The sequence below is a fragment of the Hippoglossus hippoglossus genome, chromosome 15 (assembly GCF_009819705.1).
Source record: "Hippoglossus hippoglossus isolate fHipHip1 chromosome 15, fHipHip1.pri, whole genome shotgun sequence".
Taxonomy (NCBI): Eukaryota; Metazoa; Chordata; class Actinopteri; order Pleuronectiformes; family Pleuronectidae; genus Hippoglossus; species Hippoglossus hippoglossus.
The window spans coordinates 21,559,486-21,578,213 of record NC_047165.1 but is presented as its reverse complement, the minus strand read 5'-3'; the positions used below and the strand labels follow the sequence as shown (position 1 = coordinate 21,578,213).

General features: G+C 39.9%; 1 protein-coding gene across 10 annotated transcripts in view; it reads right to left on the bottom strand.

Moving 5' to 3' along the window:
• The window catches only part of LOC117775140 (stromal membrane-associated protein 1-like), a 101,107-nt gene extending 87,656 nt beyond the window's left edge, over positions 1 to 13,451 (bottom strand). For 7 of the 10 annotated variants that reach the window (XM_034608035.1, XM_034608036.1, XM_034608040.1 and 4 more), the window contains exon 1: positions 13,145 to 13,450. In XM_034608035.1, the coding sequence (XP_034463926.1) occupies positions 13,145 to 13,262 (118 nt within the window). In that variant the 5' untranslated portion in view covers positions 13,263 to 13,450. Of the gene's footprint in view, positions 1 to 13,144 lie in introns of all 10 variants that reach the window. The other 3 variants (XM_034608043.1, XM_034608044.1, XM_034608038.1) reach the window with 2 other exon arrangements.
• Between the last annotated feature and the right edge of the window lie 5,277 nt (positions 13,452 to 18,728).

Sequence of the window (18,728 nt, the reverse complement as noted above, 5' to 3'; positions counted from 1 at the left end):
TCTTTAACATTGCGAGATAAGGTGTTAGCCTTGGCCGGAGGAACGCACTCTCCAAATGGCCTTCACTGTAAATATACAGTTGTCTATTGTAGAAAGACATAAGCCTCTGGCCTTCATCTGTGTCTCACATGCTCAAGTATGCTTTAGTGTTCCCACCAACCAATCAAACTTTTGTCTGGGATGATACTGGTGAGTACCAGGGTCAGTGAATGATGACCAGCAGCCTCTTTGGTAATCTAAATGGTCCACTGTCTTGGCGGCAGCCAGATGTCAGAAGGTTTATGCAAATGTGTGTAAATGTTCAAGTGTTCGGCTTTCCTGTACAGATTTAACTGATTAACAGAGGTAGATCTCTGCTGTGGAATTCCAAATACTTTCTCATAAAAACCCGTAAACAGGGTGGCTGTTTCTTGTTTTATCAAGACATTATCAATCCAAAATACATACTAGAGACCGTATCCTCTCACTGTGCCTTCACTCCGAATGATCTGAAAACAAAAAAACTAAAAAAACTGTGACATGTATCTTACTGACCAACTTTATGTAAACTGGGATTATGTATATTTTTACACGTCATCAAGTATAATGCTTTACATAAAAACAAGGTGTAAATGACGATGTTTAGAGTCGAATATGAATGTCGGGGCTTACAGACACTTGGATGACACCACAGGAGCAGTATGGAGGTATTTTCTGTATTTTTTCAGTTGTTTTTTTAAGTTTAAAGACGTGGTCCCCAGTAAATGAAATTGAAAACTTAAACACTTCCCTCACCCCTCCATCTGCAGTAGGAGTAGATAATGAGTGAATTTAAATTCGGCAAACTGTTCCTTTAAGGTCCAAAGAACAGCTGAACCTTTTGAATCCCTAGGTCGGCCAATTCTATTTAAAATCGTAATATTGCTACTTGCTTGTGCAGCACACATTTTTCATCTAAACTTGACTTAAATGCTTTTTTTGAGTGATGTAAATAGCTGATGTGAAAAGAGTGACAGAGAGAGAACCGCTCATTTGAGGTTAATTAGGTCAGCAGTCTACAAATTGGCACTGGTGCATGTGTTTGCATTCTCTCTCTCTCTCAAGTACACACACACACATGCACACACACACGCACTTTTTCACAATTTCAAGCACTTTCATGAAGGTAAATTTGAGCACATTCTGCAGAGCGCTATAAAAAAGCACCTACGCCTGAGCACACACATCAATGTATAAACAAACTGATGCATAAAGACACACACACACACAGCAATAAATGAAGACCTTCATAACATGAAGACAATATCACAAACACAGCTTAATAAATGTGCATAAATATTCACCTATATCTATTCAGGCAAACTCACACAGACTGAGAGAAACAAACAGAGTCATCTCAGCTGAGAGACACACAGACACACACACACCCTGAAGCCTTGGTGACTGACAGCGGAACCTTCCAACTGGGAGCGGGGGGATTGTGGGGGGGCAGCTAGCCGAGCATGAAATTAAAGCCCCAACTGTCAACCTGAGGACAGTCAGGACGACGACTGAGGTGCGTGTATGTGCCTTTGTGTTTGATGAGATGCGATGGTGGTGGCACACCATGGGGAGGTGACCAGAGATGTGAGGTGAGGTGTTCCACTCCTCCGTACAGATCAATCTGGGAGATCTGGTGGTAAATTCTGCATGGCACATGCCGACGGACAATTGGTATAAAAACACTTTGAGGCAACTAACACGTATGTAAAACAAATGAGGACCATCTGAATTTACTGACGTGATTCCTGCAAACTCATTAGATTATTATTTATTAGTTGGAACAAATATCTGTGGCCAGAGTGAAGACACAAACTTTTAAGCTTTTAGGCTGAAAGCGGCAAACTCTGGGGATATAAACCATCTGACTTGACTCATTCAAAATCCTCCGGGACCAATAACACTGCAGCCTTTATCTGCTCTGGACCACAGCAGCCAGAAATCCATGTGGGCTACTGTCACAACCATGATTCTAGCTTCTTTTATTTGAATCATTTTTTTCATTATGGTTTTTCATAAGGTTTTCATAAATTTCTATAAGAAAGTACAACTTCGTCTTAACGTCTTCTTGTAAAACATCTTAAAGTTATAATTTGGCTTTATGAAACCAATTAAATTATTTTCCATTGGACTTCTAGGAATATGAAATGTTACAGCTGAGTGGTGCCACAGTCAAGAAAAGAAAATAAACCAACCCTGCTGAAATTCAGCGGAATTCTCCTTTACAGAAGGTTAACAACATCCATTTCCTAATTTAAAAAAATGCCTTCTTACTAAATCATTCGAAGGCTGCCAAGATTCTACAGCAGCGACTGGAGAAGAGTGACGGCAGGACACTGAGGAGGAAATAAAGAAGAGCTGTGTTGCTCCCTGCTGGTCCATCAGTGTGATTCAGTGTGAGCAGTGAGGAGGAGGAGGAGGAGGAGGATAAGAAACATTATCACAGGTAATACAGACTGAGACAGACACAGGGGGAGAACAAGTCTACTTTCCACAAGTAGCTTGTTTCATTATTAGATAAATGATTCAACCTGCAGAGAAGATTTAGAGTCTTTTGTTCTGTTTAGCATTTTAATGTCTCACTCACTCACACACACACACACACACACACACACACACACACACACACACACACACACACACACACAGCAGAAACAATAGCTGAACTGATAAAGTGAAGATAGGATTCCATCTGCTGGTGAAAGAGGGTAGTGTAGGAGATTCACCCAGTATAAATTAAGAGATTATTATTTTATTTTTTATTATCATATAAATTGCATCAAAAGATCCCAACCACCGATGAAATGATCCCATTAACGACACTGTCTGTGTATCCAGACTCTGTTCAAGCATGTTTATAGTGTTGTCCAAAAACTATAAACACACTGTTGTGCTGCTCCCTCAACATTTTAGTTTATTTAGATTCAATCCCTCATTAAATTGCACTCAAAAGAGCACCAAATGTGTATATATCCGCAGCTGTGTGTGTGTGTAGTCGTTTATGTTACCTCTTCAGGACCTTTTCTACCATAAATATTGACCTTGTCAGGACCAGCAGTCCACATGGGGACCAAAGCACAGTCCCGATGAGACAGAATGTCTTTTCTGGGGTCCTGGTTAGTGTTGGGTATGAATTGGTCATGGTTCAGGTTAGGGATAAGGTTGTGTTTAGGCTGTCACAGTGAATGGATGTCAATGCAAAATCCTAATAATGCTCCTAATGAGGAGTAATAAGGATCCTAATAAAATCCTAATAGGAATAGCTGCACAAACCTGAGTGTGCGCATGTGTGTGTATACACAATGAAGTGTAGTGCTGTATTCAATAGTTTGAATGTCTGTTTGAATGGGTGAATGTGACTCTTAGTGTAAAGCACTTGGAGTGACTAAATGCAGTCAAGTTATCATTATTACTTCACACTTACATTTATGCAACAGGAAAGAATGGGTTTGAAGTGAAGTGACACAAACGAGGCAGTGAAGGTAGAAAATAGTCTGTTAATCAATTAACTGTGGCAGAAATGCTTTAGCTCTGTTCTAGCTTCTCAAGCTTGAAATATGGCTATGCATTTCTTTGTGTTGTGTTTTATCAAGGATTTCAATAAACATTAGTACCAACCCTGAAACTGCACATGTTTTAAACGATAAATGACAAAGATTTCCATAAAATTCACTTAACAGTTGGAATAAAAAACGGTTTATGTGACGGTAAACTGAAGCTTCTCGCTGTGCTAACTGTCCTCTGCAAAACTAACCTGTCCTTCACACCTTTCAAATCTGTACGATTAAAAGGTGTGTGTGCAAACTTTTGGTCCACCCCAGCGTTATTGTGTGTACGTGCATGTGTGTGTGTGCTGGGGCCAGTCTTTCATGTGCGTGACAGCAGAGAGGCACCAAGACCAAGGACAGGTTGTCAAAGCTCTGAGTGGCCTGCAGGCCAAGATCTGCTGTGCCAGCACAGAGGAGGGCATGTGCCAGCACAAAGCACCCCCTGCCACAAATCATAGCACTGACATACTGTGTGTGTGTGTGTGTGTGTGTGTGTGTGTGTGTGTGTGTGTGTGTGTGTGTGTGTGTGTGTGTGTGTGTGTGTGTGTGTGTGTGTGTGTGTGTGTGTGTGTGTGTGTGTGTGTGTGAAGAGTTGGAGTCAAATTGTTGAAAGGTCTGTGTTTAAACCAGAGGTGAAAATTATAGTCTGGACTCTTAGTAGTGGATGGACTGAGATGCCAGGGAGGACAGTAGAGTAGAATTGGAATCGATAAGGACTCAATTTCTCTCTCTCTCTCTCTCTCGCACACACACACACACACACACACACACACACACACACACACACACACACACACACACACACACACACACACACACACACACACACACACACACACACACACACACACACACACACACACACACACACACACACACACACACACACACACACACACACACACACACAGAAAATGTCGGGCAGTGTGTGTAGACAGGAGACGAGTGTGAGGGTGGAATTACAGTTGGGACTAAGGTGAGTCACCACACTGCAGTGGTCAGAGCCGGCCAGCCCCACCCAGGCATACTGACAGCAGCAGGCAGTGTGGAGCTAAAGGACACATAATGTTTGGTCATGCCAAACCCTAAAACCAACTGATCAATCAAATCACAGCCCAGTAGACACTGGCCATGGAGTGAATGCTTGCTTGAAAAAATCAATAAGGGCTAACACACAGAGACTCTGGTGTGTTTGCAGTGAATCCAGAGGAGACAGCCATGTTCCTACTCTGAGGGAGACAACTTCACAAGGTCCACTGACTGTACACATGTTCATGTCTGAAAAGCCAAGCCGTTTTTATCATTGCAGTGAAACAAGGGGAACTGTTTTCTTAGCTAAAAACGTTGTAACCCATATTATCTCTGATTGTCCATTAAAAAAAATGTGTTACTTAAAGCTACACTATGTAACTTTTACTGAGCAATAGCGCCCTCTGCAGCCACACGTGGTGATTAATTCTGTTGGGCTCTGTGTTTGAGCGATGAAGTGTTTCTCAAAAAGAAAAAAGTAAGCTTGTGTTGAGTGGACTGTGAAGTCCCACTCACTGAACTGGAACACAGCTGAACAGTGGATATTACCCATGATCCTTGGCTTCCTGTACCAGAGGAGCTGTATCTACAGTTCAGTCTTACACACGTCTCACAGGGGAAAACACCTGCTCACCAAAGTTACACATAAAACCAGAGTGGTGAGGAGGTGGGAATGAAAGCATCTCCATTCTCCGTATTTCAAGTCATTGAACCATCAAACTCATTTTGAAGCTGCTGTTTTGTGCTTAAAAATAAGTTCCTCCTCTGGAGCCGCGATCACACATGGATCACAGCAGACATTTGGGCTAAAAACATTGTGTAAATTCAATGTTTTGAGTTGAATTTGAATGCCGGGGCTTACGGACACTTAGATGACACCACAGGAGCAATTTTACTATTTTTTCTGTTGTTTTTTTACATTTCAAGAATCAGTCACCATTTACTTCAATTGAATTGGATTTGGCTGCAATGCTGTTTACCCCTGAAACTCCAAAGGTGTTTTGTGGACTCAAACACTTCACCCACCCCTCCATCTGCATAGTGTTGAGTAGATAATGAGTGAATTTTCATTTTTCAGTGAACTATCCCTTTAAGTATGATCTTGGAGTGGGTAGAATGCCACAAAAGTGTGTTCATAAGGTGTCAACTTAAAAACATAATATATATAAGATATACAGAAGATCTACAGTATTAAGTTGATGTGTGATGATATTTATCGGTAACATCTACCTATGTCTTCCACTTTGCTATGAAGAGAGTGTTGACTTGCTGGTAGGACGTATCTAACAATGATAAATAAATATAAGACTGATGACACAGTGAAACTACTGGCAGATCTGCAATGTCGCTGAGAAACATCACCATCATATTTCCACAGAACGGAGAGATCTTCTTTAATTAACCATGCATAAGTGAGAAAGATCCTGGGAGCAGAGAGCAGTTTAACCAGAAAACTGTGGAGACCCAGACTTAACATTAATTATCTACAGGTGAATAAAATGCACCATGTCTGTCAACAGTCGACTAAACCTTCCATTTCCTGCAGCTCATCAAACGCCCGTACAGCCCTCATCCACACACACTCATGTTACCTGATCAGACTTCTCGGTGCAGAGCGGGGCGTGCCAAGGCTGTTGCTTTTTTGAAAAGTCAAATTGGAACAAATTCGTACTGACATCTAATCAATTTCAAATTAATTGAAACGCAAGCCACATAGTGAGGTGGAGCGGGTTCAACCTCACTAGAGGTCTTGTAAACATCTGTGTTTGTGTTCAGAGTCTCAATAACACTTGATTATTCTTGTTACCATTATTACTATTATTATCAAGATTATATTAAAATTGTGGCTGGATTAGAAAATTGCATCCTTCCTTTCAAATTGCAAATTTGATCAATTAATGATTCACTGCTCTCAATGTAGCTCTTGGGGTTGGAAACTGCGAGCAAGTTCCCGATGCTACCTGAGGCTGACCAGCGGCCAGTTTGATGAGCTGCTATCTCGGGTTGGTGCCGGATCTGTCTCCGGCGAGATTTATTCTCAACACCAATTGGTTTTCAAAATATTGTTTCACCTGAATTTTTGTTCATAATATTTGAACACCAGCAATTTCAGAGCTTCGCATCACGTCATTCGCACCAGGCAACATTCAAAATTCATCTTTGTACTGTCATTGGGTGAAATATTAGCTTTGCGTTTGTTGTGAAGGGACAAATAATACTCGGTCACACATACGCAAATGTATGAGTGACGAACTTTACGCTCCTGTTCACTTCCAATCTTTGTGAGCGACGGGCTAATAAAACCTTCTCTTCCTGTGGCGAGGCAAATCGTAGCACAGCTTCACATGAAGGTCAACTTTAGGGAATTTTGACCTGCGATATACACGATGTATACTGTGATGTGTACATCTGTGTATTCAGCCATCTACATCAATATGTTTGTATGAGTAAATAAGTAATCATCTCACAAATCGTTCAGTTTCTACTGCTTTGGTATGATTTTTACAAAACTATTAGAGTTGACCTAAGTAGCACTGTAATTCTAAATAAATAATTATTAACTGACAATAAACAAACAGCCTTAATAAGAGATACATCTGAGATTTGTGAGTTAACTATTCTATCACCACTTGCACTTGAAACTGACTTTGTGATTGTCACTTTCAATGTGAAAATACACAAAGAAATAAAAGCAATTGATATTCTTTTACATTTTTTGTAAGACTGTAATTTATTCACTAACCCAAAGACACTGAACTCTGAGGGACTCCAGACTTTCTGCAGAGATTCTCCTGGCAACCCTCTAATAATTACTCCTGAGAATGTCCAAATGAGCTCATGTGAGAACACAGCAGGAGATCCTCCGCAGGATTGACTGCTGATGAGGTTTGTTTTTTGATGCAAAACGTCAAAAAACAAAAAGAATACAAAAAGCAGTGCCATACATGTAGAAGACATCAATGAAGATGTCAAGAGAACTTTTGGAGATACAAAAAGTGATTTCCACAGCAGAATCTAAGCGTTACGTCCTGTTGCAACACCCCTCACCTGAAGGCTCTGGAGATTTCTTTGTTGTTGTGAACGCGTCTAAGCAGAGAATCTCCTGCTGCGTTCTTTTGTGTCTGGAAGGCGAAGACGTTTTCAGGCATGAATTGCGACGATTGGTTTGTTCATGTCTAAATACAACTCAAGTTAACTAGGTCTTATGTGTTAAACTTATTCAACACAAGAAAAAACACATGAGCTGATTCTAACCTTCAGACATTTGTCTTTTGAGCATTTTCACAGATATCCATCTATCATTTGTATAAAAATAGCTGTGACACCGTCAACATGACTCATAGCCAATGGCTGGATGCTGCTGCTTTATGACTAACATAAGTAAACAGGCCTCCGGCTGCACTGTCACTGACTGATGGAGCAGCAGATCCGACTTAAATGTAGCTCATCAGAGACAAACAGGTAAATGACATGATGAACAGCTGAGATCATCTATAGTCTGAATAAAGAATCAACAGTGACAGGAAGGAGATGGGATGAAATATTCATCTCTGTGGGAAAATGAGTTACTGAGTCACACGCTGAATTGGAAATAAATCAGCCTTAGACTTAAAGGTGCAGTGTGTAAGATTTAGGTGAAAGGGATCTATTGGCAGAAATTGAATATAAAATATTCCAAGTGATGTTTTCACTACCGTGTAATCACCTAAATTGTATGAATTATTGTTTTCTTTATCCTAGAATGGCCCCTTTATATTTAAATACTTTATATTTACATCAGGGGGGGTCTCTGGAGGCCGCCATTTTTTTTACAGTAGCCCAGACTGGACAAACTAAATACCTTTTGAGTTTTTATGATAACTGAAGGCTACCAGAGGTTCTCTTTCATCTTTGGAAGGGGAGGTGAGGTGAGGGGTATTCAGCTGCAACATGCAACTTCACCACTAGATGTCACTAAATTCTACACACTGAACCTTTAACTTTGACCAATCATGTAATGAAATATGAACAATAAGAGATTTACAACTGTTGTGGCTTAAATGCTGCATACATCAGCTCCATCATGCAGCGTAAGAAAATTATGCAATTAATAAAACACAACATAAACATTATAAAACATTTCCTTCCTCATTCTGTGTTCATTGACAACCGGAATAGTGCTCAGTCAGAAAGATCTTTTATTTTGTGAATCCGTTTAAAATCTTAAACCTGCTATGTTGAATTTTGCTGTCTTTACTTGAACAAAGACCTATATCTTCTACATATCTTGGCACAGAAATTTCTGTAGGATGTTCAAAGTGTTGACACTATGTAGCCAAAGCAGAAACCAGAAGGGGGACGGAGAAAGAAAAGGGAAATGCAGGCCTGACGACCAAGATAAAATAAGTCACAGGCCCTGTTCCGACATTTACATGAATATTTGTCCAGGGTGATCACAAGTGGACAGCTCTGAGTTTTTCAATTCACACTTGGCATTAAAATGTGTTTCCACATGTGAAAAATAGAAAACTTAATATGTTGCAATGTTGTAATAGCAATAACGTCTGAACATATTGGCGAGAGGACGTCAGTTCTACGTGGCCCCGGACGCATTTGTGTTCCCACGGCTAAAAGAATGTGGCCACATAGTGTCCCACAGCACCTATGCTCAGATCTCAGGATGCATTTGGTTGCATTCAGACCTGAACTTAGAGCTGAAAACCTGTAATCAGATCACTCAGGATAGATGTTAATACCAGGTCTGAACACGGCTATAGAACAACTAATGATAAGCAGTCCACGCATTATTAACTAGGTAATTAACTACATTCAGCAGTAAACACACATACACATACACACAATAATATACAGGAGCTCTGCTCCACAAGTGCTATTAACCATCTCAAATGACTCATTCTCGTGCAGCACAACGTTGTTCGAGCCGAACAACAAACACAGCCGTTCACTTACCATATTATTGAATCAGGCTTTCATTATCAAATGACCATTTCAATTGTGAAACTCATATTGATTCACATGCATATCATTGCATCATGTCACGTCAACCTGATCCCAGCAACAAAGGAAAGCCAGGTTTCTGTTGAACTGCAGCCAATTCAAACACTGGACATTTATGCTCCATTTAAACATACAGCTAATTCAACACATTTATTGGTAGACACTTGGACAATAGATACATAAATAATAACTGATCAATAAATACAGGCATTGAACTATAAGTTGCAGAAGATTGTGATCAAAAAACTAACTACGGCTCAAGAATTCCACGCTTTCTCCTCTGCCAACCAGAGTGTGTTTGAGTGACAGCAGCATGAAGCTGCAGCATAAAACACCAGCAGGAGAAAGTGAGCAAACTTGCAATGTAGAGTTCCTAGGCAGACAGCATGTTGTTAGTGGTATTAAAGAGTAATGCAGCGTTCATGCACACTTGGGAGTGTTCACACATTATTCCTAGGTGGATAGCATGAGTGCTAACCTTGTTGTCACATATCTTGAATTTGCTATCTGTGTAGTTCAGATACAAACAGTGTGTACCTGTGTGGAGATTGTATGTTCTCTAGTCAACATAAACACACAAAAACACACAAATATATCAAAAACATAAAATACACAATCCACATTACATATTATGATATTATATTATTATTATCATATATTTTATATTAGTACAAAAGAGAAAATTTGACCAGAAAAAAATGTCCAAGGCTGTGGTAAATGGTTTTCAGACTCAGTCACTCAGACAGTTTAAACAATATGATGTGGACGAAACATACGGAGCTCATGCCAAACCCAAGTGGCATCTGCAGGGACTCTAACATAATGATCAATATGTTGCAGGTAACAGCTGATTAGTTATCTGTAAACAAATGTTAGCACTGCCCTTAGCCCAGTGAATGTTTGTCTGGTCGATTGTTAGGCCAAGATGCAGGACAAGGTGGGTGGTTATATTTGTGATGTAGAGAAGAGGGAGGATTCAGCAGGAAAGGGAAGGTGAGCTGCTGTGAAGAGTTTGAAGCTCTTGTGCTGTGTATTCCAGCTCAGTGAGACCATCTGCTCAGCCTATGACAGAACACTGACCTCACTGACTCATGCAAGATTTGATTGGCTGACTTAAAGTAAGGTCTACGTCTGCATATTACCAGTTCACTATAGATTCCTGACTATATCGTCAGTGAGATGTGCAAACAGGCAGGGGCCAGAAAAACGACCCTAAATGACTGATCAACATAAAAAAGGTTGTTTATGAATACTGCATCTCTAAGAAGTAATGACTGATGATTATCACAGGGTTTGTCACACCAGTTTGTCAGGTCAGAGACCAGTTTGTGAAATGGTGATCTGTGGAAGACAAGGTGTCACACCAGAGTCTCTTTTCATTATCCTGCGTGGCTAATCAATAAATCCTGTATGGACAGTTTCTCAGGAGTGAAGCTCTGCCTGTTCACACTGCAGCTGTAATATGAGTCACTGCATTGACGTAGCACATCTGGCAAATATCCAGTGTACTGCAGTGTGTGTTGGACTAACACAGATCCTTTCTCTTCACCTGTGAAGGTAACTTCGTGTATGGTCTCTGCTTCTAGCTGCTGTCTCTCATTAGAATAGGTCACGTTAGCTGCCAAAGCTGAATGATGTCTACCAGAGGTGACGTGTGGTTTTAAAATTGCAATGCAAGGATGTACCTCACAAATTCAACCACTAAACAGAGACAGATTTTCTTTTCTCAAAGGAGATTACACATAAAGTGATTTACAGAGCAGTCATGTATTCTTCAGCAAACAAAAACAATAAATGTTAGTTTCTCCATGAAATCTGAGCAAACTCAGTCTAGTGAGTTCGGTCAATTGAAGAATAAGTAAAAAGCAATAGTGAGGGGACTTTGTACTAATATTTTTAATTTGAGCATTATTATTAATAAAGACTTTAACTATGAAAAAAATGTACTTGCTCTGATACATTGGTTACTGTGGATTTACTGCAAAAAAAAACTAGATAATCTAGGTTTACGTTCACAGGATAGAATCATGACGTGTATTTAGATGCACATATTTACTGAGATTGAAAGAAGGAGCCTGAGCAGCAGGAAGTGACTGATCCAAGCAGCTTCCCTGTGTGAGGGAGCTCCTGTACTACACACTACACTTGTCAGATGGAGGCAGAGTGATGACGCAAAAGGCGTCTTATCTCATTCATAGGTACCTGACACGTTCAAACTCCATGCAAAAGTCAGGGAATTCCATACTCATCCACAAACACAAGCTTTGATTTGCACGTTTACCAACAATACCGATCCCGTGGCAATTTGCTGCATCAATTGTGCTTAATATAATTTTATTAATAAAGCTCTCCTCGATTAATTCTGTCATTTATTGAAAAGGTGTGCACATTTTAAATGTGCATCTTATTGTACAACAGTAATGTTGTGTTTTACATAACATATGCCGAATTAAGGATTGCTACCTTGAGTGTTACGAGCCCTATTCTAACAAGCTGTAATTAAGACTCTGTGCGAGGGGAAATTAAACTTTTCACATTTATGAATGGAGTCTGGTGGGCGGCTGCTCCACACGAGGGCAGATGTGAGGCGTTGGCTGCAGGTGCAACAGTATAAGTGATGTGTTTGTGATCCAGTGACCACAGTAAAGTTCAGCTCTCATTTAATATTGCCTTCACAGGACACGTACGTTTTCCGCTCATAAATAATCCAGTCAAGGACATGACATCGATACTGTCAAGCTGGACACGGCCATCCACTACGAGACCGGAACTAGAAGCCATCACATTTCAAAAGAGGACCCTCACTGCCAGTGTAAGTTTCTAGATGAATCCCCTAAAATAATCATAATATCTGGTGTTTACATGGTGAAAATATTTGTTAATGCATGTCTACAATCTTCTAAGACATTTCTCTTGTGTTGATAATAGAAGTAGAATTGTAAAAAATAGGCTATATCCAATTATTCAAAATTATCTTGTAGGGAGGTCCTTGAATGAGAAAATATCAAATACTTTCATCTTATAATATCGATATAATAAACCTTTTAATACATTTGTTCAAAAAAATTAACATTTTATCAGTAAAAACGATTAAAATTATCTGCCATAGTGGCTGATCTGTCCCGATATTTCCTCAAATAGTTTTTCTTTTTGCGCTCTATTATTATTGTCAAAACATTACACACGCTCAAAGACGTTTATTTTGAAAGCGCTGAACGGAAGTGGTACATGTTTGTCGCTGCTTACACAAATGTCGCTCAATGTTATACATTCTCATGATATTTCTGACTGGACGAGCGCACACTTGTCATATGTTTGCATCGAGCAGAATAATGGCACGTAGTTAAAACCATCATGTGAATGGGAATCACGCACTAGGCTGTGGAACAACTGGGCTGAGGGGGATGTGGGCAGAGCTGCACAGAAAAGTGACTCCCATCCGAATAACGCTGTTATAAGCGGCTAGCTGTAGCTCTTCAGCCATTAGCCAAGTTCCCTCCTCCATCCCTCTCATCCGCGCTCCCGTTAGAAAGACAAACACGCATCTTTACCTTTAGCCTGACAGTCTGCGCAGAACTTGTTGTCATCCTCTCTGAGCAGTGCCGACAGGATGGCCTGATGCTGCTCGTTGAGTTTCTGAGCTTTTTCTCGCTCTGACCGCGTCGTCATGTCTCCACAGTGCGTAGGTGAGTCCTGTTTGTGTGGAGACGAGGATTCAACACCACAGCAGAGACCCGAGCTGCGTTAGAGACGCTGAGACATCCGCTCTGTGGCGTCCGGATCCAGTTCAGCCCCAAACCTGCAGCAAGCTAACATGGGTCCATCAGCAGCATCCTGCTGCCTTCACGACTGTAGGAATTTACATATGCACACGAATCACAATCAAATTCACCTGACCGACAACTAGAGTGACGAGAAACTACCCCAAAAAAATATTTGAATAGGAGACAAAATGCAGAAACCTCAGAGAGAGTCACAAGTAAGGGATCCCTCTCCCAGGACGGACAGAAGTGCAATAGATGTTGCATGTAGGTTTAACCAAGCACATTAACAAGATAATAATATTTAAAACATGCACGAGAGAAGACAGTGTCTAACAGAAATGGAGAGGTGTATCAATGTTTAAAGCAAAGAAAGAAAATGTCTGACAGAGATGACAGGAGTGAGGGGGCATGGAGGGCAGAGCAGTGATGACAATTGTACTGATAGTGGTACGGCCAGTAATAATATAACTATATGGAGGTAGGCACATTGTTAACAATCTAGTTGTTATCATAATCCACGATCAGCTGCGACCACAATCAACGACTCACGATGTGGATATCCACAATCCTGATCTGCAACGACAAATCACAAGGACTCTGGGGAAGAAGTCATTAACTGAACTGCTATCTCTCGAAAATTATGATTTCATTCAATATCAGCATCAAAAAGAGCAGTATTTTTGAAGCTTTAAGAGGCAGCGCTTCTTAGTTTGAAAGTGTTAAGTCTTACTGAACTGATCAGTGTTTTTGTGTGTTTCTATCACAGAGTCTGAAGTCACTCAACAAGACAAGACGCTCTTTGACACCAGATCAGACAGCGGTGATGGAGGCTCCTCCTCACACAGCCTCTGTGTGGCATCCTTCGCCTGCAGCAGGTGTATGAGGTCTCCACCTGTGACACTGAACTCTCCAGGCCCTGTGTCCAGAACACTTGACTCCACCCACAGCACCCACTGAAACATAATCTCCTTCCACCTGCTAAGCATCAGAGGGCAAAGTGTCACAGATGGTGGAGCGGCTTCGGTCCCACCCTCTCACTACACAGTCTCAGCTTCCCTCCTCCGTGGGTATTTATACCGTAGATCAAATAAATGTATACAAAATGAAGATGCCAAGGGCACTGATACCTCATGGAAAAGCACTCAATCAGCACATACTCAGAATTACAAACAGCACTCTGATGTGTGAGTTTCAAAGCAAGATGAGAGAACTGGCAGAGGACCACAGAGACAAAATCACTTCTGCTTCAACTGCAGGCACATCTGTAAAATCATCTATCGATAGTATTATTCTAAATAAAGCATCTGGAGGATTAGCTTCATCAAACAGGCAAACTGCATCAAGAAAAGAGAACAACAACCACATGTTGATTGTTACATTAACTGTTTATGCTCCTTTTCCTATCTATTGTGTGCATCTGCAGATTGATCAAATATTTGTATCAATATACAGTATTTCTAGCCTGTGTAACTTGACACATTTATGAACTGCCCACTGCTGTCTGAGCATGTCTGAATATTTCTTGAACCCATAACATAAATCAATTAAATTCTGCTTTTATAACTCTATTGGATGATCATGATAATACTGATGCATCACATCATAATGAAATCTAGAATTATTATTGTAATTATAACCACCAGTCTGACAGAGCTTCAAGGCAACAGTTCCCGTTATTCTCTCTCTCTCTCTCTCTCTCTCTCTCTCTCTCTCTCTCTCTCTCTCTCTCTCTCTCTCTTGCACATTGAGTCTGGTTCTAGAGGTTCCTTCCTGTTATATGAGAGTTCGCTCGTTGTGGGAACTGATGGGTTTTGCTATAAAATTGTAAGATCTTGACCTTACTATTTGAAGTGCCTTGAGATATTGTATTTTGCTATATGAATTTAATTGATAATGATGATGATTAATGAGAATAGTAGTAGTAACAACAAAACAGAGTGAGTTGCCGGATGAGGTAAAGTGAAATTGTGACAGTCAGAAATGTCACCCCAAGTAATCTCTGATTAATATTGTCAGTACCAGTGGCCTTATCAACCCAGAAATATGATTGTATGTATATGTATCAATGATTCATTGCATCAATGATTCATGTGAAATGAGCCTGGCTCTAGAAAGGCCATTAAAGGGCAGTGCAGCCTCAATCTGCAGGATCATTCATTTCAACCTCTCAAGACAAAGCAGCACTTTTCTAGTCTTTTCACACACATGCATACATCACTCCTCCATCGAATCCCTTTCACACACTGGTTTTGGGTTTTTCAGGATAAGCCAGAAATCAAACCACCGACTTCTCAACCTATGGATGACCTGCTCTAGCTCCTGAGCCAGAGCCACCCTGTGATGTCCTGCGTGGTGTCCTGAATAACATTATGAACTAATAACAACAGGTTGGAAATAGCAGAACTCACATTTTGGTTGCATGAAAAATTTGACTGTACCACTTTTAATGTTGACAGACAGAGGGAGCATTGAGACAGCATTAAAGTGTTAGACAGTGACATGGCACAGGCAAGGTAGCAGGTAATTCATTTAAAAACATTAAAAATTAAAAAAATGTTTCAACAATTTGTTATCAGGGAATACCTGCAGTAGGATCATTTAAACATTTTGACACCAAGGTAAAGTGTTGCAAGGTGAAAGTACAAATAATACAAAAAGTTAAAACAATTACAATAAATTAATATCAAATATATATGTCGCATAATGCATGTAATTATTGTATCAGATAAACTCATCAGAATCTACACATACAGTTCAGTTTAGGTTAATAGAGCAGTAGTTAGCTTAGAAAAGTCTGAAATGAAGAATAAGAAATGTTCAGACACACTGGCTTACTTCATCTTAAGAGCAGCATGATCCAAAACCAAAGCATCATAATGAGTTTCTCAGAAATAAAATGACAGCAACATGAATGACATTTCATATACACAGAGATCCTTCACCTCTAAAAAATACAGCATACCATCACAAGGGTGAGAAATGAAGTGGCCTTATCAACAGCTCCTCCACACAAATAATAATAGATCAAATAAATAGGAGATGTTACTGATATCGTTCATCTGACTGACACCACAGTTGCAACCACCTTCACATTTTTAGTTTCACATTAATGCCTATCACCACTAGAGGGCAGCACAGGCTCTTCCTATCAGTCAAGTCCTGTGTCCTAAAAGGAGACGTGTATCCTTAGATCGAGGGAAAGCACCAGTCAGTTATTTGGAGCAGTGCCTACTGCACACTTAAAAAATATCCCACCAAGTAAGCCACAATAATGGCAATGACCAATGTTCCCTTTAGAGCAACCACAGCTAATAGTTTATCCCACAGATTGAAGATGTCAGTGGTAAGATTGATGGATTCTGACAGGGAGTGGGTTGCACTGAACAATAAAACAATTAAAATACAAGCATTAGCAAACTTCACGTAGGCTAACTACCAATTCCAATGAAAGTGAATATGATGCACGCTTTTATAGTATATTGCGAACTTTAGGTTCAGTGTGTGTGCAAACATCTGATGAGGCTTTTTGAGTGAATCTTGACAACTACACTGACAACCATAGGTCAAATGTGTGTTCTTGGATAAATGGGGGACTGGAGTGTTTTCATGATGTCTAACCAGTGTGTTTACAGTACCAATATTTGACCATATGTAACTCTGTCAATGACTGGCAATGTCAGATCCTATAAGACCCTCAAGTTGCCTTCAACTTAAGGGCTACAGAGACAATTAACATACTTTTGTAGGCCAACCTGGAAATTATTGAGCATTCAAGTTGTGTCGCAAAACCCGAAAAAAGTGTTTCGAACTGGGAAAATTCACGTGAACGCCATCATAAGTCTAAACAACACGAGTTGCCAAGTTGCTGACATCATCACTTATAAACAAATTAACATAATTTTATAATATATATGTTTTAAATGATTTTAAACACACTGAAGTCGGAACTATGGCTTCACAAATCTGGAAATGCATGTGAATGCACAGTAAGCATCCCCCTTGTTACCTAGACAAAAAGCCAATGCCATTTTTACATTGAATAAAGAAATGAATGGCAAAATGTTAACCACAGACCTTATTTCAGGCATCTAACAAAAAAAACAAAAAAAACCTTTGAGACAAGGGAACAAAAGGACAGACATGCTAACGTACAGCAGGGTTTTAGAACTCCAGCCATGATAGAGGTCTTCAACTTTTGGCTTAGAATGGTATTTATCCAGTTATTACTCTGCTGTCTCAACAGGACTGAACAGATGAGCTTAATTTCTGTTCTGGTTTTGACTGGGATCTATTGTTTTCCACCATAGATAAATCTAGAATTCCTCTAGTATCTTGCCAACCAAAGTATCAGGTTAGTCTAAAAACCTGATATAACCATTACCACAATTAGTTAATAAGAGAATTAGTCATAGCTAATTGACTGCTGCATGTTAACACTGCTTTAGCTGGCGAACTAGCAAACAAACATCTAAACAAACTAGCTACTTTTCAGACTCCTTGGTGCATAAATGCAACTTTAGAGAGTTAGCTGAGATGACTGGGTCTTCAGAGTGTGGCCATTATTAGTGGAGCGGATTTGTAAAAGAAATTACCTGCTGTCTTAACAAAGTTATGGTGACACGATTGTAAAATGCTGATATGAAATGGGAGATGAAGTCTGGTCATATTCATGGCTTATCATGTTTCCATTTGGCTATTTAAGAGGATTAGAGAACCATGTAAATAACGCAACATTATGTTTATTTGGGATAAACGGACTAGACAGGGATTTTCCAGTGACATACTATGAGTATGTTTACTCGCCATTGGTCCAGCATTTAACTTACCATACTGAACCAGATGAGGCAAATTGTTAAAAAAATTGGTCAAATTCTTAACCTTTCATTTGAAGGGTTAATGTTTGACATTGTCAACTGATGGTCAGCAAACAAAAGACTGGGAGCATCCTGTAAACATATCTCTGGATTGTGACCATTCGTTCAAACCTGGGAACAAAAGTTCCTTTTTCATTCTGACTTCGATAGAAAGAGAGAATTTGGTCTCCACCAGTCGAGTTAATTGACTTCCTGAACATGAAACTACAAGCTATGACAGACCCTCGCAGATATTTTAACTAGTCAGATTTTGGAAAATAGTTAGTTTTTATAGTTTGTCACTGTATTTGCTGTCTGAAGATAAAAACAAAGAAATGCACTGGATAATGCTCTGACATACAAAATTATGGCTATGAGCATTTCCGATCGCGCATTAGACACAGAGACAGAACTATTACATTTCTGGGAATGGTTTAAAGATATTTTACAGTGTGTTTCCATTACTGTTTATCACAAAATGCTTTAATAAAGATTAAGAAGTACAAAAAATCAGCTTT